Genomic DNA, 11,323 nt, shown 5'->3' with positions numbered 1-11,323 from the left:
TAGCTAGATACATACGTCATCAGAGCTCAAGAACCCTGTAGAAAAAATGCTGAAGGTTCTAAATTCAATAGTCAGCTGAGCTGGGCTAAATGGGAGGGCTGTTCGTGCTCCATTTTGCAGTGCAACAGAGTTCGTCGCTTGGAGCCATACGCATATGCATATATAGAGGCTGGCCCCTCTCCCCTTCGCTCGTCCCTCAGCTTCGATACCTCGAGTCCTCCGTGCGTGCACAGTACATCCCCAGACGGTGTTGTTGCTTGAACTCACCAGATGCTTTGTTTGCCAGTCCCACCGCCACCATCCTCCATCCATTCTCCTCCATTTTTGCCACCTATTTTTCGCCTACTCTTTCAGAGGACGGAAAACTCCGTCCCTACCCAGTTATGTGTGTCTCTCTAATGTGGCGGTTGGTCGCGGAGTTTCTGGCTCGCCACTCAGCTTCTGCTGAACTTCGGCCGCACTGTCACTCGGCGGACGGACAAGGTGATTGATTCTTCACAGCGTCGTCTGCCTACCTACCTGCTGTTCCACCAGTGTTGGTGGTGATATGGCAATACATATTGGATGCCCTGATATCCTCCCGACGGCAAGCGCAATAGGGCAAAGACAAGCCATTTTGAATATGAGTATATTCACAAATCTCTTTCGTTCCTTGAGATGTTAAAATCTCGAGCAAAACATCTGTGTATTACACAAGCAGACTTTTGAGAAATTCTTAATGAATCATCACATTTTATAGCATCTATAAAGAAGTTCCTGTCGCTTGGACGCGCGAAACAATTTTTTCTCCAGCTACTTTTGTGTGTGTTTGAACTTCCTTCACACACTGAAAATAACACATACAGATAGATTGACTATGATCGTTTTTCAAATCAGATAATACTTTTTCTCACATGTTGATCTTCAGATTTTCAATCAAAAAAAAAAAAAAAAAAATCCGCTTCTCTCTGTGAGCGAGACGTTCTTTTATAAGGAGCTTGAGAATGACGAACGAATGTGGTGATTCATCAGACTGAGAAGTCTACCAAGATCGGATCATCTATCACAGAGTTGAAGCAGCTGTAACGGTAGGCGTATTGGGCGCGGCAGGCAGGAAGCCAACCGTCTTATGGTCTTTTGAGCCTAGGTGGTTAGTACTGTATTCCTGACCGGTGCCGATCATTACAGCAGCTACCATTCATCTGATTTCGATGATCGAAAGCATGACGATTGGAGAGCCCCAGGAGGTCATCATGTGGACATAAGTGGAATTAAGCAGTTGATATCGGAAGTGTTGAAATGGTGATCAATTCCTGCCAAAACAAGGTGCTATTTATTTCCTTGCTTGTGGTCTAAGTTTTATCCTTCTTTTAAGGACTTGACATCTTGTTGCAGAGCTAGGAGCTGTGCTAATGCCAACACCACTTGGTTTTATGCACCAGAGCAAAAAAAAAGTTACATCTACTACATTGACATGAGTAGCCTCCTGCAAAAGATAATATAGGAAAAAAAATCACCTCCATGCCCGACATCACTCTCGAGAAACTCGCCGCGGGGAATATCCAAGACGCATAAGATAGTGAGAAGGAAAGGTTCCTACACTTTCGTCGTAGGATCCTCCGCGGCTGCCTGAGGAGTAGCTGGGTATTAAGGATCTCATCTTTGATCCGTGGCTAACTGACAGTCTAGGTGTCACCGAAGAAGGGCTGAACTACTTGAAGGAGCACTGGCTCGAAGCGGATGGGGAGGAACTAGGGGACTGTGCTAACTAAGGGGGCAAGTTGCGCTGAACGCATTGGTTTTGGGCGAAGGGTTGAGTTTCCCTCTCGCCGGCCTGTGTGCTGGCAGCTGGACTATTCAGGTTCTCTTGCGGTCAAGATTACAAACTCCCTTACCAATTCTAAGCCCCTGACACTGAATGGTCGGTGCAGTTGCTTGATCGAGGAATGAGGACTTGAAATAGAACGTGAACTGTTTTCCCTCCCACCTTGATCAGTATTCAAACCCTATCAGGCAGCTACGTTTTCTGAAGCTTTACATGCGTTGGTATGTTTTCTTATCTGTCAAGATCGATATTGAATGCCTTTATTTTAAACGCCGGCGCCATTCGTTCCAAATACCACACCGTCCTAAGCAACTTGGCAGAAAATGAAACTGGCCCTCTTGAGTCCTTATCTGATTGTTTAGCGGCTGGCAACTGCCCTTTCCGAGACGCACGCCATGCTACTCATGAGTTCGACGGGCATATTTTGGAATATGACCGTAAAACCTCCTTCATGTTTAATAGCCTGAGAAAAAAAATATTGTTCCTCCTCTCTCGTCATCAGGAGAACAACAGCATATAATTTATACTAAAGGAGCGCTTTTCCAAAATTGTTAAACTGAGTTTTCCAAAATCGATTTGATCAGTTGCACTGTACAGCCCGCCGCTGCTCATTATTGTTTTGGTTTTCTTAACAGTCTTTATTATACGGAGTTGGAATTAAGAAACAGGGTTGATGATTCAAAAAAGAATTTTTTAAAAAAATGCGTTTACAGTGAATTACAATCACATGTTTGAAATGAAGATAATGGATGTCGCAAGATGCTTTGTGTATCAAAATGTGAAGTAAATAATACGATGTGTAAAAGTATACGGAATCAAAAATGGGGGAACAGAAGGAAATAAATTCCCAGCTCCAGTAGGTAAATATTTTTATCACACAATTAAGTTTTCTATTATTATCCTCATTGAATTCCCCTTCTATCCTTTTTTCTTCTCTTCACTTACGGACTCGCCCTTCAGAGTCTTCGATGAAGTCGCCGACGGGCTCATTAACCAAGTTTGCTGGATGAGTTTCCACGTGCACCACAGATATAAAATGCCAAACCCAGATGCTCCGATTAAAACGTTAAGCACAACCCATACGTCCGGCTTCCCCGACGGTGTAGCGACGAAGGCTTCAAGAAAGTGCCAGAATATCATAGCTGAATAATAAACCAAATGCAATATCTTCGTGAGAATGTGTAAATTCCCGGGGCCGTTTTGAGTCGCTTGAGAGGGCGCGGCCGATTCATTCCAATATAGGTCTAGCGACGTTGGTGGGAGGCCAAGCAGGTATGCCCACAGCAGAATGAGGACGAAGTATGGAACGCGCAATTCGTCGCGTCGTAAGAGCGGGAAGAGGGTCCACGCGCCAAGCATGTTCGCCCAGCCAACCCATGCCCGTGTTTCTTTGCTTAAGCCGCGCTCGCTGCCAAAAAGTAGGGTCATGGGGAGGAGTGGTAACAAGATGCTCTTTTCATGGACTTGAAAGGAGCATAGGAAAAATCCCCATGCCGTGCTTGCTAGTGCCGGTAGAAGAAGTGTCGGCCGAGGGTATAGGGCGATGAGCGTGCACGGCGTCGAGATCATTAGAATGGTGGCTCCAAGTGACGCACGTTGGAGTAAGGCTGACGGGAAACGGTTGAGTTTGTAGAATGTGTGGATAGTGCACCAGAAATTAGCAACCTTGTCTTCAAACAAGCCCCTGGCAAACGGGAATATGCGATGGATTGCCTGCGCGAGCTGCAGGACTGGAGGGAAAATCCACGAGGACTCATCCAGCTGCACTGGAAAGTTTTGGAGGAGAGGCGGACTGGGCAGTGACAGCTCAATGCCGCGGTATTTGTTATAGAGAGGCATGATTATGAACGGAGCGAATATCAGGCCGAACGTAAGGATCGTGATCAGACTAATGCTGATTAAACGGCCAATCCTCACGCGTAGTGAAAAACAGGAGCCAAGCATGAAGGCGAATATCGTTGGGGCAAAATACAAAGCCATCTGCTTGAAGCATAGGGACGATACGAAGAACAAACAGGCCCAGAGCATCCGGCTGGCGAACATGCTTTCCAATGCTGCGACAACTAGCCCGAGCATAACGGTATTGTATTGGAAATGTCCATGGTCTACAAGAATAGTGGCAGGCTGCATAAGGATGGCAACAAGCGCAATGGAAGAAGCCCAGACGTGAGTTCCTTGCATTCGAGAGTATCTCCTAAGAAATATAACAACGGCAGGAATGTAAACGAGGTATTCGGAGATCACGACTGTCGCACGCATATAGACTTTGAGTAAAGGGCCTTCAACTCCGCGGGAGTCATCCAGGACAAACCATGAGGGGTCAATGATCGAACCGCTATCTAATATCAGCAACAGATCAAAGATATCTAGACGAGTTTAGATTCTTACAATTTACCCAAAAGCCAACTGTGATAGGCAGTCAGGGGAGGGTAGTCCAGACCCCACCATTGTAAGTCATAGAAGTACCATAGCGACAACGGTAGATGGGTGGTGATTTCCATCCAGTGTCGCTGAGCCTCAAAGTCACCGTACATTGGAGGAGTGTTTTGGCCTGAGGTATTTCATATATTTAGCTTCATTCTCGAAATTCAATTGGGGGGATGACTTAAAGCTCACCAGAATATCCCCATAGGCCTGTGGACCAGCGAAATAACCCAACGACCATCAGAATCAGAGGTAGCACAACCCATTGGGATACACCGGCACGAGCTGTCCATAGAAACGACACGAGCGGAAAGGTGGGAGAAGGCTGAGTTGCATCCGTGTTGGTGATAAGATCGATGTTTGAGTGGGGAGCGGTCGTTGATAGCAATCTCCTCTTCTTTCGCGGGCGATGGGAAGGTGACAGACTTGGGGAGGGGCCCATTGTGTGTCGATTGACGACGACGACCATTGGTGGTGTTGAATCGACGACAATAGATGTCCCTGTGCAAGTCAATAAATTATCGTCGAGGTCGTCGGAGTTGCACCTGGCAAGCTCCAACGCGAAGTGATGAGATGGCTACCGAGGTCGTGTGGGTAACATAAAGCTTGGATCCAGCCGCTAACTTATTTTGTTCTAGTGGAACTCGTGGATGAACTGCCGGTGTTTTAGCGCGCCAAGTTTCCCAAAAGCGGTGAGCAAAATTTCCAGCCGCTGAAATTAATTTTTCCGGAAAATTCGATATATTTTTGTGTCCTCCATCTTTTTTGCGTCTTCCATTTCTTTGAACAAGATTTCCTTCTCGAACCAAGATATCTGTGGGAGTTTGCCTGTGGATCTAGAGAGATAAAGACTGGACCCGGTGCCGTCTTTTCTCCTTTTCTGTCCGGATACAAATTTAGGCTTGCTGCAAGTATTTCCGTACCTGTGGGCTTTCTGAACTTCTGAGGGCTGTGGGCTTTTTTTGAAAACCATACTGCAAAATTTCTTGTGGGACTTTCACTTGTGGGTTCTATAGACGGAGCAAGTATTTGCCTGTCTGTCATCTGTGGGCTTGAAACTAGTGGGTAACTGAGGGCAAACCATTTGCGGGTATTTTCGAGACAGAGATCTCGAGTTCAATAGGACATATAACAGCCATCTAATAGCTGTTTGTTGCTTGCTGTTCGACTGAGGGCTCAAATTGTCGCAAATACAAACCAAATACACAGTGGGTACTGAGGGTACTTTCAGAGGTTGCTGCACAGATTTTGTTCCAATACCTGTTTGACTAGAAATTACGACAATGTGAGTGCTACTCTCCTTTCTATCTTGTATTTCTTCACAGTTCCTTTATCTCTCTATTCTAGAATCGCGAGATTTAACCATGGCTAGATGAAGATGTCGAAAATAAAATCATCATCGAAGACTAGCAAAGGAGAGGACAAGGTTGTGTCCAAAGTTAAGAATGGCTCTGTGACAAAGAGTTCTGTCGCTCCAAAATCGAAGGTCAAAGAGATGGCCAAGAAAATTGTCAAGGAAGACAAGAAATCTAAGAAGAGGGAGCCGTCACCTTCGGAATCGGAGTCAGAGAGCGAGTCCAGCGATGGCACCGAGGCCTCTAGCAGCGAAAGTGAGAGTGAAAGCGAGACAGAGACAAAACCTGCTCCCACTAAAGCCGCCACCAAGACTGCCAGAGTTGAGCCCGAATCTGAATCTGAATCCGAATCCGAATCCGAATCCGAATCCGAATCCGAATCCGATTCTGTATCGGAGGAATCATCCTCGTCCGAGGATGAGAAACCTGCTACCAACGGCAAGAAGGTGGAGACAAGTGAGAGCAATGAATCTGAATCCGAAAGTGACTCTGATTCTGATTCTAACTCTGACTCCGAAGCTTCCGCTACTGAAGAAACGAAACCAGTTGCCAAAGCTGTAGCAAAGGTAAGCGAAGTTGCACTGGTGACACGCTTCAACAAAAAGTCATTGCTAATAATCTACAGGAATCAACTATAGAGGAGTCTGATAACGACAGCGATAGTTCCGAGGGATCCGAGGAAGATTCATCGGATGAATCATCGGATGATTCGGCTGAGGAATCGGCTGAGGAATCAGAAGAAGCAGAAAACGCTGAGGCTGAGAAGCCATCTTCCAAGTCTCAGAAGCGCAAGGCTGAAGACGAGGAGGAGGAGGTCTCCGCACCCAAGAAGACAAAGGTGGATTCCAATGAAGGTGGGAACCTCTTCATCGGTAACCTGTCATGGAATGTCGACGAAGAATGGCTCCGATCCGAATTCGAGGAATTCGGTGAGCTTGCTGGCGTGCGCATTGTTACCGACCGCGACAGTGGCAGGTCGAGAGGGTAAGCTGGAAACTTTACCATCACTATAGGCTACATGTAAACTGACATGATGATCCCCTATGCATAGTTTCGGATATGTTGAGTTCACCAACGCTGCGGATGCGGCCAAAGCTCACGCAGCCAAAAAGGATGCGGAGCTCGACGGCCGTAAACTGAACGTCGATTTCGCCAACGGTCGTTCCAATGCTGCCCCAAAAGAGCGTGCGCAGTCCCGCGCTCAAAACTTCGGTGACCAGACGAGCCCCGAGAGTGATACCTTGTTCATCGGTAACATCGCATTTAGCGCAAACGAGAACATGATCTCCGAGGCCTTCGCGGAACATGGATCGATTCTTGGTGTGCGTCTCCCCACCGACCCAGAGTCTGGCCGTCCCAAAGGCTTTGGCTACGTACAGTTCTCGTCGGTCGATGAGGCGCGTTCCGCTTTCCAGGCCCTCAATGGTGCTGACCTTGGAGGGCGTTCGATGCGCCTCGATTTCAGCTCCCCTCGCCAGAACTCTGGAGGCGGTGGACGTGGTGGAGGCGGACGCGGTGGCGGTCGTGGTGGCGCCCGCGGTGGACGTGGTGGTGGAGGCCGTGGTGGTGGTGCTCCCCGTGGAGGCCGTGGTGGCAGCACCAATCGTGGTGGATTTGGCGACTACCGCGGTACGAAGACCACATTTGATTAGATCACACGAAATGCTTTCGGTGGTGAATTTTCTATATATCAAGGATGTGTTGTTTTGAATTGACGATTTCAGTTGGCGCCATGGAATGACTCCCTCCCGCCATAGGTAATGTATGATATACCTGTTTTGGCTTTGTTTTGTTTATTCTGGCTTCCGTTCATGTTTATTTTGTCTTTAACCCTCTCCCCCCTAAAAGTTCTTATTTTGGTTTAGTGCAGAGGTAATTCCTTGCACCCGTTTATAACCTCGATATTATGATTTCGATTATATAGTTTTTCTCTTAAGTACTCGTAACGTGCAATTCAGATGTAACTCTTATCTTATCGTTACAAATATGCAGCTCTAAGCCCTAAACTTATTTGAGGAAGCGGGGCATCCCACGTGATGCAGCACTCTAACTTAAATTCGATATGCACACGCACTTTTGTTGCCCTAAATCCACAGATCCCTCGCTCTTACTGGACGAATCCGACACGTAATCCACCACCCAGCTCCATCGTCAAATACCACGCACTGCGTCATTCACCGCCCCATCTCCCCTTTGGCTCTTCTTTCCATGTCTCCTCCTCACCTCTTATATTTATCGTCAACTTCAACTTCTTTAACATTTCGTCCTCATCTATCCCACCTCTTTCCTCTTCTCCTTGTCTCCTTTGTTCATACTTTCTACGAGGGTGCTGGTTGCGATACGGTTATCGCGCATACCATACCACTTGCTTTCCCTCATCTGCTTCGTATTATCACCTGAGGAATACCACGGGGCCATCCAGTGGACATCCGGTCTCTGGCTTCTACCCCCCTTTACACAACCAGCTGTACAATCCTCTGTTATTCAATTGTTATTTTCTTTGTGGTTGATTTCCCTCTAGCGTGCTATCTCCTCTCAGTCGCCAATTTAGTATCAGTGCACGATTATCTCTTGGCCCTTTATTTAAGGCCTCTTCTTCCTACTTCGATCTTACCAACGTCGTTAGACCAGAAACCGTTAAAGTGCAGGGCATATTCTTTCATTTCCTCCCCGGCCAGGACTCAACATGCAGCCAAACCACCTTGAGCCTCATCGGACTATTCTTGACGGGAACCAGGAACGTTCGCTACATGGCCCCAGAGATACCACCACCGCAACTACGTCACGAGAAACTGTGATTCCATCACAAAATACGTCTGGTGGACGACATACCAGATCAGAAGGTATGTGTGCAGCTAGCGAGTGACGAACACGAAGTGATAGACACTACCGATCAAGTATCAAGCATGCATACTGATCGGCCGTACTTTCTTCTTGAACTTTCCATCTCTTTAATTATCTTTAATGTTCGCTATATTTTGTTCGTTCAACATGTACTCATTTAGTTACTATACAGATTCGTGGATAGAAATTGCGTCTCAACCGTCATCCTCTTCCCTATCTTCTGTCACTGCAAGCGATGATATTGTCACGACAGGGCTTCGGGTACGGCAGCGACGCCACCAAAGAATCCACCGCCACGCTTCTGTGGCAGGTAATTTAAATATTCATTACTCGCGCCGCTCTCCTAGTGTTCCAGGAAGTAGTCAAGATGAATATGAAGAGAGTGAGAGCGAGTCAGACCGGGTTCTGAGCAGCTCAAACGAAGATCTCTCACGCGGAAATGCGATGCTATATCGTGGGAATTTATCAACATCTGATGTCGCAATTTCAAGCGATGAAGATGACAACTCTACCGCTCTTGGTTTGACCTCGAACCCACCAACTTTCACTCCACAGCCAAATGCATTTTCACACCCTCCCGCTTCGCAAACCCAACGATCGAGACCGTCCGCTTTTACTACAAATCCGATATCAGCGCCTCCTAGCCTCCGGGCTAGATCAAGGAGAAACTCGCGCTCTAGCCTTCACCCTGCACGACTTTCGCGCCAGCATCAACATTCCCCTTACAATATGATATCCCCTTCCTACCAAGCCGATAACGATGCTGCTCTACGAGCAAGCCTTTCCACTCTTCTATCCTGCGCAGCCGCGGCTCGTGGGTTGCCCAAGCAAGACTCCCGACCCCCAACAACCGAGAGATCCGAACCTTCGTCCTTTCGATTAGTTCCCAAATCTATTGCTCTGGGAGAGGACCACAGCCAAGAATGTGCCAGGACGATAGCACCCACCTTTAATACCATCCCAGGACACTGTCACACCCCCCCAAGGTCCTCATCCTCTAAACGTGCTGCGTCGCCCGATTCAGCCCATAAAGCAAGACGAAAAACCAACTCGTCTCGCAATCACTCTCCGTCCTCAAAGCGGTCGCGCCGTGTGTCTATGTCTCAGAGTTCATCCATCATCAGCCCCACCGTTATGACCTGGGTAATCAGCGCTGGTGTGGTTGTTTTGTTCTCTGCCATCAGTTTCTCCGCTGGATACGTACTAGGGCGAGAAATAGGCCATGCTGAACATGGTCTTGGATCTACTGGACTTGATGGATTCATCAATGGGAACAGTTCGGGGAATGATCGTTTATCAAGTATCAAGGCTGGGGCTGGCTGTGGGAAGGAAGCGGTGAAAGGCGGATTGAAAAAATTTGGATGGGTTGGAGGCGGCGCGGGATCCAGTATCAGTGCTTGAAACCAACCATAATGCCTTCTCATCAACCTTAAGTATTCTTCAAAACCTCGAGGGGACGGTATTCTGTTTTCTCCAGGACGATGGAAGTTTTCACAATCCTGCTCGTCATCTCAACTTAACCCGGATTTCTTCAACACGCGCATCTAAATTTATAGCAACGCAGCTACCTCCCGGACCGCCTAGCGAAATTTTCGTCCGGATTAATAGCCATGGAAACACCTACTTTGCGTTTTCTTCTGCTAGATGAACCTAACGCAATAGTACTAATCATATCTTTCCACTTTCGACACCGGGATGAAGAGGGCTTATTTAAACATAGTTTCTGCTGGCGTTCATTCCATTCTCCCTATTTGCTTCTGGGTTATTCATCTTTCTTGTCACGGTATCTTGTTTTTTCTATTGGGATCGCGACGTCCATGATTAGCACATTAGTTTTACGTTACTTTGTGAGGTTTTCCTTCCCTCTATTTTCTATTTGCCTTTTAGCCTTTTCTTATTCCTACCATTCTCCATTCTCCATTCCTCAATTTCTGCATATTCGCTAGCCCTACGTCACATTGCGTAGTTAATTTTTGCATACTACCGTTTTATTTCGATCGTTTTATTTCTACCCAGATATTTATCACTTAGTAACTTTATATCCTCATTGCCAACGAATATGAGTTTATTTTGTGCCTACTTCTTTAGATTTTTTGCATCCAGTCGCTTGAATATGTATTTGAAGATCGATAGGGGAGGCTTGGAATTGATAAATTGCTACGAAGCGTAGAGATAGGCGGGGATCATTCTTGAATGAACGTATATTTATATAGTGGAAGTGGAGATCTTCTATTTTACATCCTTTTCATGGACAATATAAAGAAAAAAGAAATACGGCAAGGCTGGAGGGAGTGGAAGCCACTTCCCGAATAATAGCTTACCCGTATAAAAAAAAATCACCAAAAACGTGAATTATATATATATATATATATATCAAGAACCCCCCCCCCCCATATTGACGCCTAAACGTAACGCGCCAGAAGTATGCATTGTCAAATTCCAAAGTTCAAACTTTTAAAAAGAAGAAAATAAAAGCAGAACCACCATATCGTACACTCGCGGATATTTGAGCTGCAGCCCATCTCATCCCGATAATCTCCACCCCTTCTTTATAGCATATATTCCACCGCGAGCCCCGTCATTTCCGTTCCATTTTCTAAATCTTGAATCCAAACCCAGCCATACAGCTCTTATACTGCTCTATGAGCGGTCGACATTCTTGCTGCGCGGCATCGTCTGATTTGGAAAAGAGCATGCAGTCATCGCGGGCGGCTTTTTCGGTTTTGCAGACGCAGCATGGCTATGGAAGGCCGTTTTAATACAAATTTCTGTGTTAGACAATAATAGGCTATTGGCAGTGGGAGCAGTACCAAGGGGCGGTGGATTCGGTGCTTGACTGGGTTGCCCTTGTATCGCTTGGTGGGTGCGGCTGACGCGGCGACAGGAGGATATGGAA

At 46.8% G+C, this 11,323-nt stretch overlaps 4 protein-coding genes across 4 annotated transcripts; 2 read left to right on the top strand and 2 right to left on the bottom strand.

Annotated features, from left to right (window-relative positions):
• Positions 1 to 19: 19 nt before the first annotated feature.
• HCAG_01910 (predicted protein) lies at positions 20 to 615 on the bottom strand (the record flags this gene model as incomplete). Its single annotated transcript, XM_001544813.1, has 3 exons — positions 20 to 35; positions 268 to 331; positions 516 to 615. 3 exons carry the CDS (start codon positions 613 to 615, stop codon positions 20 to 22), a joined length of 180 nt encoding a protein of 59 aa, XP_001544863.1.
• A 2,070-nt stretch (positions 616 to 2,685) lies between these two features.
• HCAG_01909 (predicted protein) lies at positions 2,686 to 4,670 on the bottom strand (the record flags this gene model as incomplete). The annotated part of the gene is made up of 4 exons (XM_001544812.1): positions 2,686 to 2,694; positions 2,750 to 4,139; positions 4,193 to 4,355; positions 4,421 to 4,670. The coding sequence occupies 4 exons, from the start codon at positions 4,668 to 4,670 to the stop codon at positions 2,686 to 2,688; spliced, it is 1,812 nt and encodes a 603-aa protein (XP_001544862.1).
• Positions 4,671 to 5,606: 936 nt separating this feature from the next.
• HCAG_01908 (predicted protein) lies at positions 5,607 to 7,235 on the top strand (the record flags this gene model as incomplete). The annotated part of the gene is made up of 3 exons (XM_001544811.1): positions 5,607 to 6,149; positions 6,209 to 6,567; positions 6,635 to 7,235. The coding sequence occupies 3 exons, from the start codon at positions 5,607 to 5,609 to the stop codon at positions 7,233 to 7,235; spliced, it is 1,503 nt and encodes a 500-aa protein (XP_001544861.1).
• Positions 7,236 to 8,269: 1,034 nt separating this feature from the next.
• On the top strand, positions 8,270 to 9,828 carry HCAG_01907 (predicted protein; the record flags this gene model as incomplete). Its single annotated transcript, XM_001544810.1, has 2 exons — positions 8,270 to 8,426; positions 8,600 to 9,828. The coding sequence occupies 2 exons, from the start codon at positions 8,270 to 8,272 to the stop codon at positions 9,826 to 9,828; spliced, it is 1,386 nt and encodes a 461-aa protein (XP_001544860.1).
• Positions 9,829 to 11,323: the final 1,495 nt, after the last annotated feature.

Source organism: Histoplasma capsulatum, genomic scaffold (assembly GCF_000149585.1).
Source record: "Histoplasma capsulatum NAm1 scaffold_1 genomic scaffold, whole genome shotgun sequence".
Lineage (NCBI taxonomy): Eukaryota > Fungi > Ascomycota > Eurotiomycetes > Onygenales > Ajellomycetaceae > Histoplasma > Histoplasma mississippiense.
This window is presented reverse-complemented; position numbering and strand designations above follow the sequence as displayed.